Consider the following 22,769-nt stretch of genomic DNA (forward strand, 5'->3'; position numbering starts at 1 on the left):
CTCTGATAGATTTTATTCTGAGCATCTATCCTTCTCTGCCCTACCTTGTTCAAAATTCCCTTTCCACTCGCCTCGTCAAGACCATGCTAAATGTCTTGCAATCTTGGGGCAATGCTGGCACTGCCCGTAAAGCCCCAGTGGATTTGCTTGACTGGTGATTCTCAGGGTGGGGGTAGGAGCTGGATCTTCCTGAACCTGAGGGGTGGAGGTTCCCCCTTCAATTTATTAATGAGCTATTAAATGACTGTGGCAAAGATGTTGCTGTACTGGGCATGTGCTAGTCATGGAGCAGGGAACTGTAGCATCTTGTTAAAACTGATCCACAGTCTTTGTGCAGCTATAATGTGCCTAGTATTTGGGAAAAGAGTCCATTAGACTTTGTAGGATTTTCTGCCACGGAAATGTTAAGGTTCCAGCTGACCTTCATATACAGTACATTTTGTAAATCTCTGCACCAAGAGTATTCTAAAACCTCTCAAAGCAAAACAATCAGAAGAACGGCTCAAATTCTGTAAGGAAATTGTTAACTGGGAGAATGTAAGTTGACAATAATGTTGAAGATATGTCTTCAAGATAATATACTTTCAAAATTATGCCCCTTTCCCTTCACAAAGATACCTTTCAGAGACAGGTCTTTACTTCTGATCCCATTTTCCTACTTTCTAAAAAGCTATCAGAAACTTTCTCCTCCAATAACTACTTTAAATGTTGACTGCAAAGGAACTCAGAATGGGATTCAGTTGAGGTATGGCTGAGTCTTGATGTAACTTCACATTTTTGCAGCATGCTTATCTTTTAGGTTAATTGTCTGAGTTGGAAATCTGGTTCAAATAGCATTTCCCATAAACAGTCCAGATAATTGGTGTTTGTCTGCAAACAAATATATTATGGGACACAATTATAAATCATTCACAAAAAGGAATGGCAGAAAATGTACCATGTACATGATTGATGATTTTTTTACTTTGCTTAGATCTTTAAATATGGTGATTTCCTGCAGTATGGGCTCGAATCTTCACCTAGGGTTAGGTTTAGGGTTGTGCTACATACATTTCGCTGTTTACCAACCAAATTCTTGCAAAAAAAAACTAATGTCTATTAATGTATGAACACATTTAATCATCCAGCTGTACACTTCAAATTATAAACTTATTAGGCAGAACTGCAGCACATGAAATGGATCTTCACAATAGAGTACAAAATTTGTTAAGTTATTTTCATTCATAACCTCAAATGATTTTATTTGCAACAGTTAGTAGCACATTACTTTATCTCACTGCTGTTTTCAGAAGGAGCAACGTCTAGTGAACGAAGAGCACTGATGTCCGAACTGAAGATTCTTATTCACATTGGCCATCACCTCAATGTGGTGAACCTGCTTGGAGCCTGCACAAAGGCAGGAGGTGAGTCCATTGCAAACTCTTCCCTTTCAGGCTAACAGCTCTTTACTACCCTTTTCTGTGGAATACAATACAGATAACTCATGGATGTCTACTTTTATTATCATGCATCTCAATATGATCTTAACCAAGTAATTTATCTTTGCACGGTAGTGAATGAATTACCATACATCATTGTACTTCCAGCAAAATTCAAAAGTAACTCCAAAAATAATTCCAAATTGTGTTTCACCTAATTTGGCCGTCATTGTGTGTTCTTTGAATAATTTTTAGTTTCGAAAAAGAAAGTTTTTTTTAGCATGAATGTAACAAAATAAGTAAGTAAGGTGATGTGACCTTCCTTCACCATTGTTCTCCAAAACATTGATATCAACTCCACATGGTTTGAATCTATCTGGGTGAACAGTCAACCAATGACTGCTTTTCAAGATCACTATATACATCTGAAAACACTTTCCAGTTTGAAGCATAGCCACAGCTGTAATCTAGAAAACACAGAAGCCAATATGTGCACAACAACTTCCTACAAACAGCAAGGTTGAATGAGAGATAAATATTTGCCAGGAGGACACCAGGGAAAACACATTTGTTCTTCTTATTGTTCCATGGAATCTTTCCAATCTATCCAAGCTGATATTTGGGATTTCAGTTTGAGATGGAGTGCCCATCTTAATGTTAGAGTTCAGGCCCTAAAGTTGGACTTGAACCCAGAAACTAGGAGGATAAATTGCTACCAACTAACTCCTTAATGGCCTGTCAATCACCTCAATGTTACCATTATCCGTGACAAAGGTTTTGAACATTTCACCTTAAGATCATAGGAGCAGAATTAGGCCACTCAGCCCATAGAATCCACTCTCCTCTTCAGTCATGGCTGATATGTTTCTCAACTCCATTCTGTTGCCTTCTCCCTGTAACCTCTGAACTCCTTACCAATCAAGAACTTATCTAGCTTTGTCTTAAATACGCTCAATAATATGCCTCCACAGCACTCTGTGGCAGAGAGTTCCACAGATTCAGCACTCTCGGATTGAAGAAATTGCTCCTCATCTCAGCTCTAAAGGGTTCATCCCTTCACTCTGATGCTGTGCCCTTGGTAAAGACAATGACTGCAGATGCTGGAAACCAGATTCTGGATTCGTGGTGCTGGAAGAACACAGCAGTTCAGGCAGCATCCGAGGAGCAGTAAAATCGACGTTTTGAGCAAAAGCCCTTGTGCCCATGAGTCCTAGTCTCTCATATGAGTGAAAACACCTTCTGCATGTCCACTCTAACCAGGCCTCTCAGTATTCCATAAGTTTTAATCAGTAACTCCCTTTATCCTAAGCTTCATCGAGTACAGTCCCAGAGTCCTCAATCGCTACACAAATAAAAAGCACTTCATCCATGGGATCATTCTTCTGAAATTCCTGTGGACCCTCTCCAAGTCCAGCACATCCTTCCTTAAAATACGAAGCCCAAAACTGCACGCACTACTCCAAATGCAGTCTGACTAGTGACTTATACAGCCTCAGCAGTATATCTCTGCTTTAGTATTCTAGCCCTCTTGAAAGAAATGCTAACATTGCATTTATCTTCCTAACTGCCAAATGAAACTTATGAGAATCCTGAACTAGAACTTCCAAGTCCCTTTGTGCTTCAGAGTTCTGAAGCCTTGCCCTATTTAGAAAATAGTTTACACTTCTATTCTTCCTACCAAAATGCTTAACCTCATACTTAACTATGTTATATTCCATCTGCCAGTTTTTTGCCCATTCTTCTACCCTGCCCAAGTCCTTCAGCGTTTTCGCCATCTTCTCAACACTACCTGTCCTTCCACCTATCTTGGTGATTTCTGTATAAATAACAACAATGCCCCCAGTTCCTTTAACCAGATCAATAATGTATAATGTGAATAATCCCAACACTGACTCTTGTGGAACTTCCCTAGTCACTGCTTGCCATTCTGAAAAAGATCCCTTTATCCCAATGCTCTGCCTTCTGCCAGTCAGCCAAATCTTTATTCCTGCCAGAAGCTTGCTCCTAACACCATGGAGAAAGTGAGGACTGCAGATGCTGGAGATCAGAGCTGAAAATGTGTTACTGGAAAAGCGCAGCAGGTCAGGCTGCATCCAAGGAGCAGGAGAATCGACGTTTTGGGCATGAGCCCTTCTTCAGGAATCTATCAACATTTCGGGCATAAGCCCTTCTTCAGGACTTCCTGACGAAGGGCTCATGCCCGAAACGTCGATTCTCCTGCTCCTTGGATGCTGCCTGACCTGCTGCGCTTTTCCAGCAACACATTTTCAGCTCCTAACACCATGGATTCTTATCTTAGTTAGCAGCGTTCTGTGTGGCTTTTTATAAATCCAAATAGATGATGTCTATTGGCTATGCTTTGTCTAACTTGCTCATTAGCCCCTCAAAGAATCGTCAGGCGTGACCTCCCCTTGACAAAGCTGTGCTGACTTTGCCTATTTTACCATGCACTTTCAAGTACACTGCAATCTCATCCTTTATAATGATTCTAAAATTTTACCAATAACCAAGGTCAGGCTAACCAGCCTAGAATGACCTGTCTCCTGCCTCCCTTTCTTCTTAAACAGGGTGTCACTTTAATCATTTTCCAGACCTCTGGAACTCTTCCTGACTCCAGTGATTCCTGAAATATGGCATCTACAATCTCTTCAGTTACCTCCTTCATATCCCTGAGGCCATCTGGTTCAGAATTTTTATCCACCTTCAGACTTTTCAGCTTCCCCAGCATGGGGACACTGTGGTTAGCACTGCTGCCACACAGCACCCGAGACCCGGGTTCAATTCCTGCCTCAGGCGACTGACTGTGTGGAGTTTGCACATTCTCTGCGTGGGTTTCCAATCTATCCAAGCTGATATTTGGGATTTCAGTTTGAGATGGAGAGCTCATCTTAATGTTAGAGTTCAGGCCCTAAAGTTGGACTTGAACCCAGAAACTAGGAGGATAAATTGCTACCAACTAACTCCTTAATGGCCTGTCAATCACCTCAATGTTACCATTATCCGTGACAAAGGTTTTGAACATTTCACCTTAAGATCATAGGAGCAGAATTAGGCCACTCAGCCCATAGAATCCATTCTCCTCTTCAGTCATGGCTGATATGTTTCTCAACTCCATTCTGCTGCCTTCTCCCTGTAACCCCTGAACTCCTTACCAATCAAGAACTTATCTAGCTTTGTCTTAAATACACTCAATAATATGCCTCCACAGCACTCTGTAGCACAGATTTCCACAGATTCAGCACTCTCGGATTGAAGAAATTGCTCCTCATCTCAGCTCTAAAGGGTTCATCCCTTCACTCTGATGCTGTGCCCTTGGTAAAGACAATGACTGCAGATGCTGGAAACCAGATTCTGGATTCGTGGTGCTGGAAGAACACAGCAGTTCAGGCAGCATTCGAGGAGCAGTAAAATCGACGTTTTGGGCAAAAGCTCTTGTGCCCATGAGTCCTAGTCTCTCATACGAGTGAAAACATCTTCTGCATGTCCACTCTAACCAGGCCTCTCAGTATTCCATAAGTTTTAATCAGTAACTCCCTTCATCTAAAGCTTCATCAAGTACAATCCCAGAGTCCTCAACCGCTACTCAAATAAAAAGCACTTCATCCTTGGAATCATTCTTCTGAAACTCCTGTGGACCCGCTCCAAGTCCAGCACATCCTTCCTTAAAATACGAAGCCCAAAACTGCACGCACTACTCCAAATGCAGTCTGACCAGCGACTTATACAGCCTCAGCAGTATATCTCTGCTTTAGTATTCTAGCCCTCTTGAAAGAAATGCTAACATTGCATTTATCTTCCTAACTGCCAAATGAAACTTATGAGAATCCTGAACTAGAACTTCCAAATCCCTTTGTGCTTCAGAGTTCTGAAGCCTTGCCCTATTTAGAAAATAGTTTACACTTCTATTCTTCCTACCAAAATGCTTAACCTCATACTTAACTATGTTATATTCCATCTGCCAGTTTTTTGCCCATTCTTCTACCCTGCCCAAGTCTTTCAGCGTTTTCGCCATCTTCTCAACACTACCTGTCCTTCCACCTATCTTGGTGTCTTCTGTAAAAATAACAACAATGCCCCCAGTTCCTTTAACCAGATCAATAATGTATAATGTGAATAATCCCAATACTGACTCTTGTGGAATTTCTCTAGTCACTGCTTGCCATTCTGAAAAAGATCTCTTTATCCCAATCCTCTGCCTTCTGCCAGTCAGTCAATCCTCTATTCCTGCCAGAAGCTTGCTCCTAACACCATGGAGAAAGTGAGGACTGCAGATGCTGGAGATCAGAGCTGAAAATGTGTCGCTGGAAAAGCGCAGCAGGTCAGGCTGCATCCAAGGAGCAGGAGAATCGACGTTTTGGGCATAAGCCATTCTTCAGGAATCTATCAGACTTTTCAGCTTCCCAAGCATGGTGGCACAGTGGTTAGCACTGCTGCTTCACAGCCCCAGAGACCCGGGTTCAATTCCCACCTCAGGCGACTGACTGTGTGGAGTTTGCACATTCTCCCTGTGTCTGTGTGGGTTTCCTCCGGGTGCTCCGGTTTCCTCCCACAGTCCAAAGATGTGCAGGTCAGGTGAATTGGCCATGCTAAATTGCCCATAGTGTTAGGTCAGGGATAAATGTAGGGGTATGGCTGGGTTGCGCTTCGGCGGGTTGGTGTGGACTTGTTGGGCCGAAGGGTCTGTTTCCAAACTGTAAGTAATCTAATCTAATCACCTTCTCTTTACTATACTCACCTCAAACTCCTGACTCTCTTGAAGGTCCACTATGCTGCTGTGTCTTCCACTATGAAAACGATCTATTGTCCAATGATTTGAGTATGGTAATGGCTTTACATAGAACTCTTACAATTTAAGCCTAGCAGATTATATCTTATGACTTATTAAACACCTCTTCCCCCCGATCAGGATTTGTATGAACTAATGAAGAAGTTTGTAGAAAAATGGAAATTGTTTGATAATTCTTTTAAATCTACTCAAAATAATTAGGCTTTGAGTATGTGATATTCTGACCAATGCTGGCTCCTTACTCTGAGCATCTAATCAGGGATTCAGCCTTTTTCATTACAGTTAACCTTCTACAGATTGTCTCAAAATTAAATCGGAGATTATAGCCTTCCCTTTGCAAATAGAATCTCTGGATCATACAAAACAAGAGGTTATTTAGCTTATTAGCCTAATACCCTGATGTCAATTTGTCCCACTGTGTTGATCTTTCCTCATAACCTGGCACTTTATTTAAGAACTGATCCAATTTCCTTTTGGAAATTACAATTAGATCTAACTCCACCAATCTTTTAGGCAGTACATAATGAAATTGCAATGAGTTGCAGAATAAGAAAAGTCTCATCATCTCTTCCCTTAGCTTTTACTTTTCCCAATTATGTTAAAGTTGTGTACCCTTGCGACTAATCCTCCTGTCTATGAAAATAATTTATCCATTCATGCTTCACCAAAACCGTTTCTAATTTGTAGAATTTTATAATTTTATTTCTAAACATATCTGCCAGCGGAGGACATTGTTGGCTTACCTTCATACTTTCACGAATCATTGAACTTCTTCACATCTTTCTCAAGTGAAGTCTTTGAGAACACACATTTATCTTCATGCCAGGCGCTCCAGTAATATCAATTTCCACTGACCTGGAAAGAGTCCTCCTTCCTTCAGAACTGCACTAACAAATTTTGACAGCCATTTGTTTATAAATTATGCATCAGTTGTGTGCAGCTAACCAATGGAAGTCAAGAAGTGTGTACCCTTCAGCTGCCTTAACCTCACTGCAAAAGACATATGCTAGTTAAATAGTTGGGAAGTTATGTTGGGAGTAGCCAATCTCTAACATCACTCCAACGAAAGATTAACATCTGTCAAAAGTACACATGATTGAAAAAGTACTAGTTTTAGTTCAACCTAAGAAATAAAGTATTATCTTCCCTAAAATTTGTAGTTTAAACTATATCCACACTGAGTATCTACAAACTTACTGAGAAACTAATGGAAACTTGCTAGTAAATGAAATTCTTCACATGAAAACTCAACTTTAGATTATAAATGCAAAGTAGAACAGAGCTGTGGAAAATAAAATATATGTTTATACAGAGCTTTTGCATAACTTCCAGACAGCTGATACACTTTACAGCCAATAAAATACTTTGTTTGATGTATAGCTACTATTGAATTGTAAGAAATGCAACTGCCAATTTGCACACAGCAATGCAAAGAGCAAAGTGAAAATAACCAGCTAATTTGTTTTTGCAATGTTAATTGAGTGATACATATCCACCTAAACCTACCTCCTCTGTTCTTCCTTCAAAATATAGGATGGGATTGCTCAAAGGAGACATAAAGTCAAAGCTTTTAATCTTGATTTCATTGTTCTGTACGAACCAAGCAATATTATGATCTTTTATACCCACCTGAGTAGGCACATCTGCTGCTGCAGCATATGTATGGTACTGCACTGAGTGTCAGCCTTCGTTTCCAAGATGTCAAGCCTTGTGATGAAGAGGCAAGAGTGTTCTCAAGTGAAGAACTGACATTGTGCTAAGTGAAAAGCCGCAATTCATTTAATGGCACTGACATGTGTAATTCTGGACATGTATTATAGCCAGTTCCAACTAGCAACACCTTGATGATTTTCCACTGATTGTTGGGTTCCTTTGCCAGTCTTTTATGAAATCCAAACCATTAACATTGTGAACTGGTGTCCTCTCCCCAGCAATCTAATATAGTGTCTGATGAGTTTTTTTTAAAATAGTTGTTAACTGCAGTGTTACTAATAGACAAATCAGAAATACTACAATAGAATAGTTCCCTGGATTTGCATTGATGAAGCTAATTCATTCATTTCATTGATAATTTGTGTAAACAATAAACAGTATGTACTATGAAATAATATTTTTTTCAATTGTGATGGTGCATTTCTGGCAAGCCATTAATATTGTTAACTGTGTTGTTCTAACTCCAGGACCTTTGATGGTGATTGTTGAGTTTTGCAAGTATGGGAATTTATCAAACTACTTGAGAAGCAAGCGAAGCAACTATATCCCCTACAAGGTGAATCCATACTTCTCTACGCTCCACGGATTCTGATGAAGAATCACCGGACTCAAAACGTTAACTCTGCTTTCTTACCAGACATGCTGCTAGATTTGCTGAGTTTCACCACCAATTTCTGTTCATCTTTCATACTTACAGCATCTTTGTTTTATTTATTACGTACTCCTGTTTTCAAAGAGGCACAGTTGCAGTGCTCACAGAGGCCCCCAACTCTGGGTTAATTGAGAGAAAGAACTTCCATTTTGAATTTCATTATCTTAAAATTACCAAATATTCTTCATGGCCAGTAAATTACTTTTACAGTGTAGTCACCTGTGTAATGTAAAAAAACATGTCAGCCAATCTACTCACGGCATTGTCCCATAAGTGGGGATGAGGTAGTAACCAGATCATCTGTTTTTAGTGATGTTGCCTTTTGAATTTTTATTCCTGAGATGTTAGACCAGACCTTGATTTAAAATCTCACCCAAAGGTGGCATTTCCTATGTTGCTGAACACTTCCAGTACATAGTCAACCAGAGTGTCAGGTTGGATGATGTGTTAAGGTCTCTGGATATCCTGTTGGATGTGATTGCATGTAGTTACTGCCGATGGAGAGTGCCCTGAGATGTGGATGACTAATAGAGGTTCCAAAAGGGCAAGCAGTGAGCTGGAACCACCAAGTTACTGCTCTAACATTCATGTCAGGAATGGTCACTGTCTAGTTTCTATCCAGTGGCTGGCAGATTGGGAAACTACATATTAATGAGGGGAGGTGAAGTAATAATAAAAATATTAGTACATGCTAATCCATACAAATAGGCTCCCTGCTATGAGAATCTCATCTCACTATTCACACTTGGTTGGAAAATGGTGCTTTTTGATCTTGATGGTGGGAATCATCTCACTGGACATTGGACACAGTTCTCCCAACTTCCAATGGCCACATCATTCAGTGCTGGGGGAAGAAGACACCCTATACTTTGCTTATAATAAATATACATGTTTCCTAACCTGTTCGCTTAATTGTTCAGATTGACTGATTGAACATGTATATTGAAACTGAGAAATTGCAAAATTTGGGGGAAATTAGTTTTCGAAAGAGAATTCGGAGATAATGAATTTAAAAAATAACATAATTTGACAAGATTTACACAATAGGTCTTCAGATCCTGTCTCAATAATCGACAGAATGATAGAGCTGACCTAGAGGAACAAATTTGGCCATTATCCCTATGATAATGAGTTACTAAATGACAAACAACTCAAATTGAAGACATGAGATAAGTGAAAAAGGGAATGTCTTACGCAATATATGCCAATATTTCATGGAATCATAGAATGATACTGCTCAGAAGAAGGTCCTTCAGACCGACCACAATGTTTGTGCTGGAATACCTTTGAGTAAGTTCCAAATCTCATGTGATGGTTACCTTGGAAGACCCAAAATGTGGACAGACTTCTTTTCTGAATGGTAAGGAAGCAGTGGCTGCCAGTTAGGAGAATGTTATGTTTGGAGAAATATTATCAATCACATTTGAAAGGAAACGTTATTGGGTTGCTTTTATTCCTGAACTACATAAATGATTTGGAGTTCAAAAACACAATTACATTAGCTTGATTTTCAGAATGTGATAATTCCTGTCTTTTGGAGTTTTTAACAGAATGGTCTGATCAATAGATGTCTTTAAACATTCAGTGTTTGCATTCTTACTTTTGATTTTGACCTAGATCTTGATTTTAAAATTCTTATCCTCATGTTCTAACTTTCACTGGCCTCCCCCTTCTTATCTCTGTAATCTCTTACAGCCTTACAATCCCCTGAGATTTGTGCACTCCTTCAACTCTGACCTCGAGTGTATCCTGATTGCACAGTTGACATTCAACATCTAAGCTCCAAATTTGTGAAATTTGCTTTGTGTCTGCCTCTCCACTGCCCTCTCTTGTTTTAAGACACTCCTTAAAACCTACCTCTTCAACCAGTTTCTTTTCAACCATTGCATGGAATGTGGGCATCACTGGCAAAGTCTTAATTGTCTTTGAACGGATTGACTTTATCAGCCATTTAAAAGGGTCATTAAGGGACAAACATATTGTTGTGGATCTGAAGTCACATGTAGGCCAAACAAGGATAGAAAGTTCCCTTCCCTAAAAGAAACTGGTGAACCAGATGGGCCTTTATGACAATGATTACATGGTTGCCATTAGACTGGCTTCAAATTCCAGAGTTTTCTTATTCAATTCAAATTTCACCATCTACCGTGATGGGATTGGAACACTTGTTCCCAGACTATTTTTTTAAAAATTAATTCACAGGATGTGGGAATCACTGGTTAGGCCAGCATTCACAGCCAATTCCCCATAGGACAGTTAAGAATTAACTATATTGCTGTGGGTCTAAAATCACACGTAAGCCAGACCAGGTAAAACAGATTTCCTTCACTAAAGGGCATTAGTAAACCAGATGGGCTTTTTTTCCTGACAATTGGCAATAGTTCCATGGCCATTATTTGAATCTTAATTCCACATTCAAATTCAAATTCCACCATCTACCATGGCAGGATTTGAATCCAGGTTCCCAGATAATTACCTGGGTCTCTTGATTAAGAGTTTAGCAATATACCAATAGTTATTAGCTTGGGTCTCTGGTTTACTAGTCCCGTGATTTACGACTACATCATCAGCTCCCCTGATATAATGTTAAAGGTATTATATAAATGGAAATTTTAATGGTTAAGCAAATATTGTTATTATGTAACTCAGTAAGTAAAAATGGATAAATTCATTAAGAAAAAACACATGGAAATATTAGATTCTTTTTGTCACTCTAACAAATTGTATGTCAGTTAGAACAATAAAGTTGGCAGTCCCCCATTGAAAACAATGAAATCAGAAAACAGAAGAACTATGTTTCCAGGCTACCCTCTGTTCATTGCCCTTTCATGATCCCATTGTCTTCAGTCTAATGAAAATTCTGCCAACAGAATTCCTATGTGACTGAGTCATATCAAAAGATGGCCAGATGACAGGCACTCAACAATGGTGGCAAATCTTTAACACCACATAAAAGTTATCAGCAATTTCTGCAAGTGCTCAATAATTGTAATCAATTATGATCCATTTTGAAACAATCTGAGATAGAGAATTCATCACAGGCAGCAGCATATTCAACATTCCCCTGCTTCAACATAGAAACAGAGAGCTGAGAACAGATTCTCAGGTCCAGCGATGCTTATCTTACTGTTCAATGCCCACTAATTTCAACAGACATCTTGTTGTTAGGTTATCATACTCTTGCATGTATTGCATAAGTTTTGTAGATATTGTATACCATGTTCTCTTTACTCATTTACACTTTTATTCTTTTCTTGTTACAGAGCAAAGCACTGAAGTCAAGACAGGTAAAAGAAAAGGATTATGCTGAGATGGAGAGCGAGTTTAAACGGCGATTAGACAGCATTGCAAGTAGTGAGAGCTCCACCAGTTCTGGATTTGCAGAAGAGAAATCACTGAGTGATGTGGAGGAGGAGGAAGGTAAAAGTTGACCTCATTTCCACAGGTCTATCTGATGGGACATCTTTGTTTAATTTACGAAATTTCGAAGAAGCAATGAAATTCTTTGCATGAAAAAAATAATCATTTTATGTGAAATGTTCTTACTGAAGTAATGGATGAAGCCATTTGCAAATAGCAGCTTGATAATTGAATATTGATTCTGATAAGTGTAGATAAATTGTGATTTGAAGTTTTTTTTTATTTGTTCCTAGGATGTGGGTATTGTTGGCATGGCTAACAGATATTAACTAACCCTAACTGAGAAGGTGGGGGTGAGCTGCCTTCTTATCCTTGGGCTGCAGTGACACCCAGTGCACTGATAAGAAGAGAGCTTCAGGAATTTGACCCAATGACAGTGAAGGGACAATAATGTAGTTCCAAGTCAGGATGGTCTGTGACTTGGTGGGGAGCTTACAGTTGGTGGTGTTCCCTTATAAAGGGTGCCTTGACCATCCAGATGGTAGAGGTCATGGATATGGAAAATGCTGCTGGAGGATACTTGGTTAGTTACTGCAGTGCATTTGTAAATGTTGCTCACTGTGCATTTGTGGTGAAGGGAATGAAAGAAGATTGATACTTCTTTCCAACACTTTACAAATAATTAACAGTAGACTGGCAGGGCAAGAATTGACCACATTAGATCTTTCTCTGCTATTCATACATAGGTCACACCATGCAGATTTTCCACATTGTAGATGGCAGTGCTGTAGCTGCACTGGAACAGCTTGGTGAGGGGCTAGTTCTAAAGTTCAATTCTTCAGTACTATTGCCAGATGTTGTCAGGGCCCATAGCCTTTGCAGTATTCAGTGCCATCAGACATTTCTTCATAGTATGTCGTGTGAAGCAAATTGAATGCAGACTGGCATCTCTGATGCTAGGGATCAGGAGTAAGTCAAGATGGATTGTTAACTCGTCACTTCTGACTGAAGATAGATGTAAATATTTCAGCCTTTTCTTTTGCACATATGCTGGGCTCCCCCAACCATTGAGGATGGGGATAGTTATCAAGCGTCCATTTGAGATGTTTAATTGTCCATCACCACTGGAGAGCTTAGATCTAAGTTTGTGCGAAGATTTGTAACTCGGGTGCTCGATGTTGTGGTTCTGTTCACCGAGCTGGGAATTTGTGTTGCAGATGTTTCGTCCCCTGTCTAGGTGACATCCTCAGTGCTTGGAAGCCTCCTGTGAAGCGCTTCTGTGATCTTTCCTCTGGCATTTGTAGTGGTTTGAATCAGCCGCTTCCGGTTGTCAGTTCCAGCTGTCCATTGCAGTGGACGGTATATTGGGTCCAGGTCGATGTGCTTATTGATTGAATCTGTGGATGAGTGCCATGCCTCTAGGAATTCCCTGGCTGTTCTCTGTTTGGCTTGTCCTATAATAGTAGTGTTGTCCCAGGCAAATTCATGTAGCTTGTCATCTGTATGTGTGGCTATTCAGGATAGCTGTACGTGTCGTTTCGTGGCTAGTTTGTGTTCATAGATGCGGGTCATTAGCTGTCTTCCTGTTTGTCCTATGTAGTGTTTTGTGCAGTCCTTGCATAGGATTTTGTACACTCCATTGGTTTTGCTCATGCTGGGTATTGGGACCTTCGTTCTGGTGAGTTGTTGTCAGACAATTAGTCCTGTGTGGTAGTTTCACCAGGTTAACACCTTACTTTTAAGTATGCCTGTTGCAGCTGATGGCATGCCCTCCTGCACTCTTCAGGGTTGATCTCCCAACCTGATGGTAATGGTTGATTGAGAGATATGCTGAATCATGATGCTATAGATTGCAGTTAAACAAAAAGCTGCTGCTGATGTCCCATAGCACCTCATGGGTGACCAGTTTTAAGTTGCTAGATTGGTTCAAAGTTGAGCCCATTTAGCGCAGTGATCGTGCCATACAACATGACTGAGGGTATCCTCACTGCGAAGATGGAACCTTGTCTCCATAAGGTCTGTGCGGTGGGCACCCCTACTGATACTGACATGGACAGATGCATGGTAGAGGTAGACTGGTGAAGATAAGAACAAATGGAGTTTTCCCGTTGGTACGTAAAATAAAGCACATCAATGTGCTTTAAAGTAAAAGTACCATTTTGATAAAGCTCCACCAACTCACTTTTGTTTCTTACAGTTGCAGATGACCTCTACAAGAACTGGGTGACAATGGAGGACCTTATCTCTTACAGCTTCCAGGTAGCCAGGGGAATGGAGTTTCTGGCATCACGAAAGGTGAAAAAAAACATGTTATGACCTCACATTTTATTCATCTCAAAAACACATAATTCTTGTAATTCATATACAATGCATGAGATAACAAACCTTCAACAAATGCATTTACCTTTCTAAGTACATTTTATCCATGATACTGCCTTCTTTTAAATGACTTGGGGTCAATGCTGACTTGATGCAATGAGTGATAGCAAGTTGACAACTTGTTTTACATTTGCTTTCTATGGAAATAAAAGCCAAGAGAGAGGTAAAACTGGCTGCTGACTTTCAAATACTCATTGCAAAAAAAATTCAAGATTTACATTGTTCTGTACAACCAAGTGCCCTGACTTCTTTTAAGAGCAACAATAATTACTTTTGCTGCAAACAAAAGATTTCTCTCAGCCAATGACACCACTATTTACTAGTTTAGTGGTTGTATGAATGATGAAGAGGAGAAAGTGAGGAAGAAGGGCTCATGCACGAAACATCGACTCTCCTGCTCCTTGGATGCTGCCTGACCTGCTGCGCTTTCCCAGCAACACATTTTCAGCTCTGAATGATGAAGAGATCATACATGCCTCATGAGAAAGACACTGTGAATAAATGATAAATAGAAAAAAAGACAAGATCAATAAGTTTCTATTCCCCTTTTCAGTGTATTCACAGGGATCTAGCAGCACGCAATATTCTCTTGTCGGAGAACAATGTGGTGAAGATTTGTGACTTTGGATTGGCTCGAGATGTTTATAAAGACCCAGATTATGTGAGAAAAGGAGATGTAAGTATATGAGAATTAAATTCTGCAAATATTACACAGTTGTTAAATTGCAGCTCAGTAATCTTAATGGAGAAATTCTCATCATGTATATGTAAAAATTATAGTAATTTCTGAATCAGATTGCCCATATATTATAAACCTGATTGATCTTAATACCATGGAAATTTAAGAAGTGGACATGGAGCTGGTTATAAAATAAGATTTATAAAATAAAATTGTTATCTGCACACGTCACAGTCTCAAAAGAACCTTTATTAAGGGTCAAATGGTGTCCTATGTGACTGTAACAAAAGTAAACCAAATATATGTCTGAGCACTGAAAACTAAAATATATTCTATTGAGTCCTCTTGTGGCAGTGACCAATACTGCAGACCTCACTCATTTAAATCAACATTAGTAGTATAATAATCCAATAATAGTGATATTTTATAAAATATTGTTTTTATAGCAAAGTACACAAGGGCCAATGCCTTTGATTTATTCATGCGCCCTCTCTGCAGTAAGATCTGTCCACTAGGAATAGTGGGCGGCACGGTGGTCAGCACTGCTGCCTCACAGCGCCTGAGACCCAGGTTCAATTCCCGACTCAGGCGACTGACTGTGTGGAGTTTGCACGTTCTCCCCGTGGGTTTCCTCCGGGTGCTCCGGTTTTCTCCCACAGTCCAAAGATGTGCGGGTCAGGTGAATCGGCCAAGCTAAATTGCCCGTAGTGTTAGGTAAGGGGTAAATGTAGGGGTATGGGTGGGTTGCGCTTTGGCGGGTCGGTGTGGACTTGTTGGGCCGAAGGGCCTGTTTCCAAACTGTAAGTCTAATCAATTCTTAAAATAGACCCTTTCAATACAGCCTTTCCTGAGAAGCTTCTGTGGTGTAAAGTTCAATAACACACAATTGATAGTTTTAATTCTATGAAACATACTGATGAATGATATATCAGATATCTTTAGGATATAAAATAATGTAACTTAAAGTCACCTTTTGGAATATTTAGGTGAGAATGTTTATTTAAACTCGGAACATGTTCTTTTCTAGGCACGGCTACCTCTTAAATGGATGGCCCCAGAGACCATCTTTGATAAAGTTTATACAACACAGAGTGATGTGTGGTCATTTGGGGTTCTACTTTGGGAAATATTTTCATTGGGTAAGTGCTTCCAGTTCTTCAGAAAAATGTTTTTGGGAAAAGTTTTAAAAAGAGTGCTTATATCTCAGTGAAACTAATGTGCCATCTTACTCAACTCCTAGGTGCCTCCCCATATCCTGGTGTTCAGATTGATGAAGAATTCTGTCAAAGACTGAAAGATGGCACACGAATGCGATGTCCTGAATATGCATCTGCAGAAATGTAAGTCATAGTATTTCCGTTCTCTAGTTTCCTTCTCTAGATTCTCTCTAACAGAGCCATGGCATTTGTTATGCACTGGGACAAAATTCATTCAATCGCACGATTCTGAAATTCAATACATAGATAAAATACAGGAGAAAGTGAGGACTGCAGATGCTGGAGATCAAAACTGAAAATGTGTTGCTGGAAAAGCGCAGCAGGTCAGGCAGCATCCAAGGAGCAGGAGAATCGATGTTTCGGGCATGAGCCTTTCTTCAGGATTCCTGAAGAAGGGCTCATACCCGAAACGTCGATTCTCCTGCTCCTTGGATGCTGCCTGACCTGCTGCGCTTTTCCAGCAACACATTTTCAGCATAGATAATATACACTCAATATTGTTTATTCTCCAATGATTAAGCTGATTTTGTAGAATTGTGTCGCAGACAATGGATTAGCTTGATTTTGGCCTAAGTAGATTCGATTGGAGGGAACCTGATTGGAGGGATTCAAACATGAAGTTCTGTGACAGAGTTGCATATGACAGTATGTTCAAGGGCATTGCAAGACTAAATGTAAAACACCAACAGGTCCCTTTGACTACCTTACTTCATGTGGTATCTGAATAAATTTTGAACATCCTGATTGTTCTGTCCCGTCAGCTATCAGACAATGCTGGACTGTTGGCATGGGGACTACAAAGTAAGACCAGTCTTTTCTGAACTAGTGGAGCACCTTGGAAACTTACTGCAAGCAAGTGCTCAGCGGGTAAGTATATATTTGTGAAATGTGTTTGCACTGCAAAATAACTTCCGTTGATTTTCTGTAACAACAGCAGTTCCTCCTGGTAAACCATTGACAAACGTGGGTGGCTGTCTGTCGGCATGTTGGAATCTTGTAAATCCCTGAGGCTTCATGAATTCCTAATGGACCTAGAGATAATTAGTTTCACATAGCTTGTTAATGAGCCTAATTACCTTCCCACCACTAGCTGGAAGTTTCTGCCTCATTTTAATAAGGACCAGCTTTCCCATTTCCGACGATCAGGCATGTGGCTGTCCATATGATTGTCTGAGTCTGCTGGCCACCTTGCCTGCTCCAGCAGACTTAATTAAATTCTGGGAATTCTGTGGTAAATGACTCACCTCCTCACTCCCAAAGTCTCTGCACCATCTACAAGGTACCAATTGGGAGTATGATGGAAGTCTTTCCCCTTTGCTGGCTGAGTGCAGCTCCAACAATATTCAAAAAGCTCAAAACCATCCAGGAGAAAGCAGCCTATGTGATTGGTCACCCATTCCACCATCTTCAGCATTCACGTCCTCCACCACCAACGCATCGAAGAAGTTGAATATATTTGTTCCTCTTGGTTCCCTCACCACCTGTCACAGCCCCAGTCTAGAGACTGTCCTTTAAGACTTTGCCAGCTCGGTCAGTAATGAGTGCCGAGTCTCTCCTGATGATGGACATTGCTGTCCTCTATCCAGAGCACATTCTGTGTTGTTTTTGGAATCTGTATTTTATTTGAAAGAAACACAATCTCAGCCAGAGGTGTAATTGCAGTGTAACCCAAATCAAAAATGTAACGTGTAAACTAAATAACACAATTATTTAGTTTATAAAACTCCCTTCGTGTGAATGTTCTTAATAATGCTACCTTTTACCTTTTATACTTGAATAATATTTTAGCCATTGATTGCAATTATTGTACCAAAAATAAATCCAAATAATTCTCCAAAGTCGCAGAAGTCTAATTTATTAGTAAATAAATTGCCTAGATATCAGGTCATGTGGAATCAAAAAGAATACTGGAATGTAGCTTGTCAATCCTTAATACAGGTTTAAAGTAGCAAGCAGACAATAAGACCAAAAGATATTCAAACTGAACTAGGCCATTCAGCCCATTGAGTCATCTCCACCATTCAATAAGATATGCCTAATTTGATAATCGTCAACTCAACATTCGATGTCAACTCAAAATTGCCTTTTACCCATAACCCTATTCCCTCACAAAGTAAAAGCCTATTTATCTACCTTTTGAATATACTTAATGATTCAACCATAGAACCCTACAAGGTAAACAATTCCCAATTTACAACCTTCCCAGCCAAGAAATTCTTCCTCTTCTGCCTTAAATAATTGTGACTTTACATTGTTTTTGATTCTGTGCTTTTGATCTGCAAACAATATCTACAAAAAGCATAAAATGCCTCTCCTGCAATTATTAGGATGGGAAGGACTATATTCCGCTGAACATGTCACTGACCATTGAAGATGATTCCGGGCTTTCTCTGCCAACTTCACCTGCTTCCTGTACAGAAGAACAGGAAGGGTGTGATCCAAAATTCCACTATGACAACACAGCAGGAATACGGTAATTACCTGATTGTCATTCTATCACTTCTGAAGGCAGTCTTCATGTGTTTGCGAACAGAAGGAAAATGAGAGGAAACGGTGCTGAGCCAATTTATTTGATTTTTCACTCAGCTCAGAGGATTAAACAGAACAGTTACGGGACATAACACTGGACAATAAATGAAAAAATTATGGAAACTTTCCAAAAGTTGATAAAATTCAAAGTGTGAAATAAATAGCAATAAAACAATGCACCAGTTGATCAGAAAGGAACTATAAATTACAATAAGTAGCAAAATAACTAGCTGATAGATCCCTGTCAGTAAGGTGTTTATTGCAGCTGTTGACAATTACAATAGGTAATGTTTGATGCTGTTACCTTCAAATATCACAGGCTGAAAATCCTTGGCCCTTCTTTGCTCCTCAAATAACAGCTCTGTGGGTACATGTGATTTCTTTTTCTGACTGCACAGAGTGTCTGCGTTAGTTTTGGGATCACTTGATTAAACAGTCTACCCCCTACTCCTATTTCTCACGTTTTGGCCACTGTTGGCAAGTGCTGGCAGGATTGTGAGCTCTTTTTGGGATGTTGGGCATATTGCAATGCGTGCTCTAGTGACAGCTTGTTGAGGGTGACTTGTGTTGTTCCAGTTGGCACACACTTGAATCAAGCCCCTCTACAAGTGAAATCATGTTTGGGTTTTCCAGCAGGGTGACCAACTCTAAGGAAACAAAACAAAGGACACTTTATGAAGCAGTGAGTGGTAGGTATTGCTAGTGAGACCAGAGTCCTGGGCAATGAGATGTACTGTTATTAAGTTATTTGTCTGGGAAGCCACAGGATTACAAGATGATTCAATGTTTTAGTGTACCCTTTGGAGTCTAATGCTTACAGCAAGGAACCTTCAGAAATTGAGTCCTTTTGTTCTAATATCACAGGTACTAGCCTGAGATGCACCCTTTGTGAGTTTCTTTTCTGGAAATGCTGAATTGGAGAACCACATTTTACATAAGTTAACCTAAGGACGAATTGTACCCATATCTGCTATTTGAGACATTGCTACAATGATGTCTGTTGAATAAATTTTTTCTAACTTTTCAGAGCATATGTTTTTGTTTCTTTTTCTAGATACTTGAATGGCAGTAAAAAGCGAAACAGGCCTGAGAGTGTTAAAACATTTGATGAAATACCAGTGGAGCAAACAACTGTCATTGTGCAAGAGGTACATATAGATGCATAGAATTAGCTCTTCATTTTCCCAATAGTAATTAAATGTCTGTCTTCTCACTTATTTCTTAATGGATTAAGATAAATGGTTGATTATGAAGATAATCCATGGATAATATACAAATATTTGCAAATATTGAATTGGAACTATGAACACAGAAATAAAGAGGACAGATTCAAAATTAACAAAGCTAAGACATTATGGAAGTATTGTCAGCACCACATGGCAGTGGTTCAAAGAAAAAGCCCACCAGCATCTTCTCAGGGTAGGTAGGGATGGGTAACAATTGAAGATCTGCTGCTGTTGCCCCGATCATGAGAACAAAAGCATTGTTAGTTGAGAGAAATATTCCACACAGTATTGCATTATAAAAGACTGACAGGTTTGAATCAGTGAATAACTTGGAGGTGCAGATTCATCATGATTCCAACAAGGAGTGGTAGCTGTGGAGACAGCAATACATGTATTGATAAGAACAGCTATACAAAATGATATAGTTGGTCTCAAATTTTTAATGAATAAGTGGAGAATGGAGAGTGAGTTGACATATCTAAGATAGTAAGTAAGAAGTTAATGCTGGAAATGTCAGTGTGCATGAATATTTGATTCTAAAAATCAAAATTCTTAGATAGAACTTTCAGAAGAACACATGATGGAAATTGAATCCATGATAGGAATGTTGTGTGTGACCTATGGAAGGAGCAGATTTAGTGAGAATGTTGCTCCTTTCGTAGTCCATGCATCCTTAAGAGTTTATTTGTCTTCACTAACTGCTTTGTCTTCACTAACTGCTTTGTCTTCACTAGGATAACCAGACTGATAGTGGCATGATACTTACATCAGAGGAACTTCAAACACTGGAAACAAGGCAGAGTCAGAGTTTGGCATTCAGGTAACCTCTCACTACCCATGGTGGTTTATAATAATTTTCTGCTGAAGAAAATATTATTCTGTGGAATCGTGCATCATTTTTGTCAAGAGGTTAATGCAAGTCTCCAGTTTGCTTGGCACCTTGTCAGAGTGAGTTTCTGTCTGAGAGTATCACTGACAGTAACTTTGAACTTCAAAGGTGTTTTGAGAATTGACTGACGATACAATCTTAACATGTGCAGATGTCCCCTGATAGTTCAAGGAAATATTACAAATACTTATCACTCAATCTGAACCAATCCTTTGGCAGGCTGAGTATGTAATTTTATGTTATGTGTGACACAAATGGTTTTTTTGTCCCATTTTATGTAAAACACCTGATGTTCTGCAAATGTCTGTGGAACTCATTGAGCGTCATAAGTTTTAGGAAGGAGTAGGCAGATTTTGCTAACCACAACCCACTTCCCAACACTGGAAATTTTAAAGACACCTCCAGTCCTAGCGAGAAGCTGTTCTACATTTTTATTCCAAGGTTACTTTCCTTCATTGTTTCGGCTGCACCGTTCCTTCTCAATATTTCCCAGTGGGAGGGTAACAACATCCACTCATTACTAATTCTGGAGTTTAGAATAATGGGACAAAACTGAAAAGAAAAATATGGTTTATCTTGGCAGCATTAGCTCCGTTTTAAGGAAATTGTTTTCTAATGAGCCAAAAATCTTTGATATCTGATATATTTCCCAATGGGATTAGAATGTACTGTGCTTGGAGTCAATATCACAATCTGGTGGATAAAAACAAATGGATTTTAGAATCCTAACATATTAAAACAGTACAATGTAATTCTGCTGTTTCTCAGAGGTACCATAAATGCTTTATCACAAACTAATTGCTACAAAATTGATGGACAATTCCATTTTATTGCCAGATCAAGTTTCCTTGGCAATGAGAAACATGGGACATAAGAGGACAACTTGGCCATAAGATCATGGTTGACCTGGTCATGGTCTGAAACCCATTTTCCTGTTTGCATCCCAAAACTCTAGATCCCCTTGACTATCCAAAGTATACCTAGATCTGCTTGGAATAAATTCAATGACTCAATCTCCACTATTTTCTGTAGAAGGGGAGAATTCTGTAGATGATGAAGCCACTGAGAGAAAATAATGTCTTTAATCTCTCTGTCTTTCAAAAAGGAAGACTTAGATATCTCTTAGTTTTAGTTCTAGTTTTGCCCACAAGAGGAAACATCCTCCTAGTATCCACGTTAGAAATTCTTAGTTCAGACAAGCTTTCACAAGAGCCATTTATCTTGAGGAATCATGGCCTATTTTTCAACACATGGATCTCCTTCCCCAAGGGATGCAAAATGGACTGCCGATTTGAATATCACTGATTTTGTGTCATTGCCAAAGAACAATTTTAGTCCCGTTACTCCACTTGCTCACTAAATGATTTGGAACCAGAATCTTCAGCTGGTATTTGAACCGTAATCCTGATTGTTCTAAATAGCTGAGGGAATTTTTGGAAAATAATTTTCCTCTGTGACTTCTCTGACATGCTTGGACCCAAGGTCACAGTCCCAGGGTGAAGGGATGACCTTTTAAATATGAGATGTAGAGAAATTTCTTCAGCCAGAGGGTGGTGAATCTGTGAAACTCATTGCCGCAGAGGGTTGTGGAGGCCAAGTCATTGAGTGTGTCTAAGACAAAGATAGATACAAGTCATTCTTCTACAACATGATGGTTGCATTCCTGTGCAATCCTATAATATTAAAAAAAATCACGCTTTATATACAGTGCTTAAAGTGTAATCACATTACAGCTAACACATGTTTTAAAAGTTCGAGCTTTAGAAACAGTGTCCCAAATTCATCAAACGCATTGCAGTGAATTCGTACTAATGAAATACGTATTATAGTAGAATAACCTGTAGGTTCTTGATTAGTAAGGGTATTAAGGGTTATGGGAGAATGCAGGAGAATGGGGTTGAGAAGCACATCAACTATGATC

The 22,769-nt window shown here is 39.5% G+C and overlaps 1 protein-coding gene across 1 annotated transcript in view; it reads left to right on the top strand.

Moving 5' to 3' along the window:
- Positions 1 to 22,769, top strand: part of kdr (kinase insert domain receptor (a type III receptor tyrosine kinase)) — a 74,117-nt gene that overhangs the window by 46,147 nt on the left and 5,201 nt on the right. The window contains exons 19-29 of the mRNA XM_060824141.1: positions 1,290 to 1,403; positions 8,385 to 8,473; positions 11,833 to 11,989; positions 14,127 to 14,224; positions 14,862 to 14,984; positions 16,015 to 16,126; positions 16,228 to 16,327; positions 16,966 to 17,071; positions 18,532 to 18,677; positions 19,788 to 19,881; positions 20,694 to 20,779. Coding sequence (XP_060680124.1) covers positions 1,290 to 1,403; positions 8,385 to 8,473; positions 11,833 to 11,989; positions 14,127 to 14,224; positions 14,862 to 14,984; positions 16,015 to 16,126; positions 16,228 to 16,327; positions 16,966 to 17,071; positions 18,532 to 18,677; positions 19,788 to 19,881; positions 20,694 to 20,779 — 1,225 coding nt within the window. The remainder of the gene's footprint in view (positions 1 to 1,289; positions 1,404 to 8,384; positions 8,474 to 11,832; positions 11,990 to 14,126; positions 14,225 to 14,861; positions 14,985 to 16,014; positions 16,127 to 16,227; positions 16,328 to 16,965; positions 17,072 to 18,531; positions 18,678 to 19,787; positions 19,882 to 20,693; positions 20,780 to 22,769) is intronic.

The sequence above is a fragment of the Hemiscyllium ocellatum genome, chromosome 1 (assembly GCF_020745735.1).
Source record: "Hemiscyllium ocellatum isolate sHemOce1 chromosome 1, sHemOce1.pat.X.cur, whole genome shotgun sequence".
Classification (NCBI taxonomy): Eukaryota; Metazoa; Chordata; class Chondrichthyes; order Orectolobiformes; family Hemiscylliidae; genus Hemiscyllium; species Hemiscyllium ocellatum.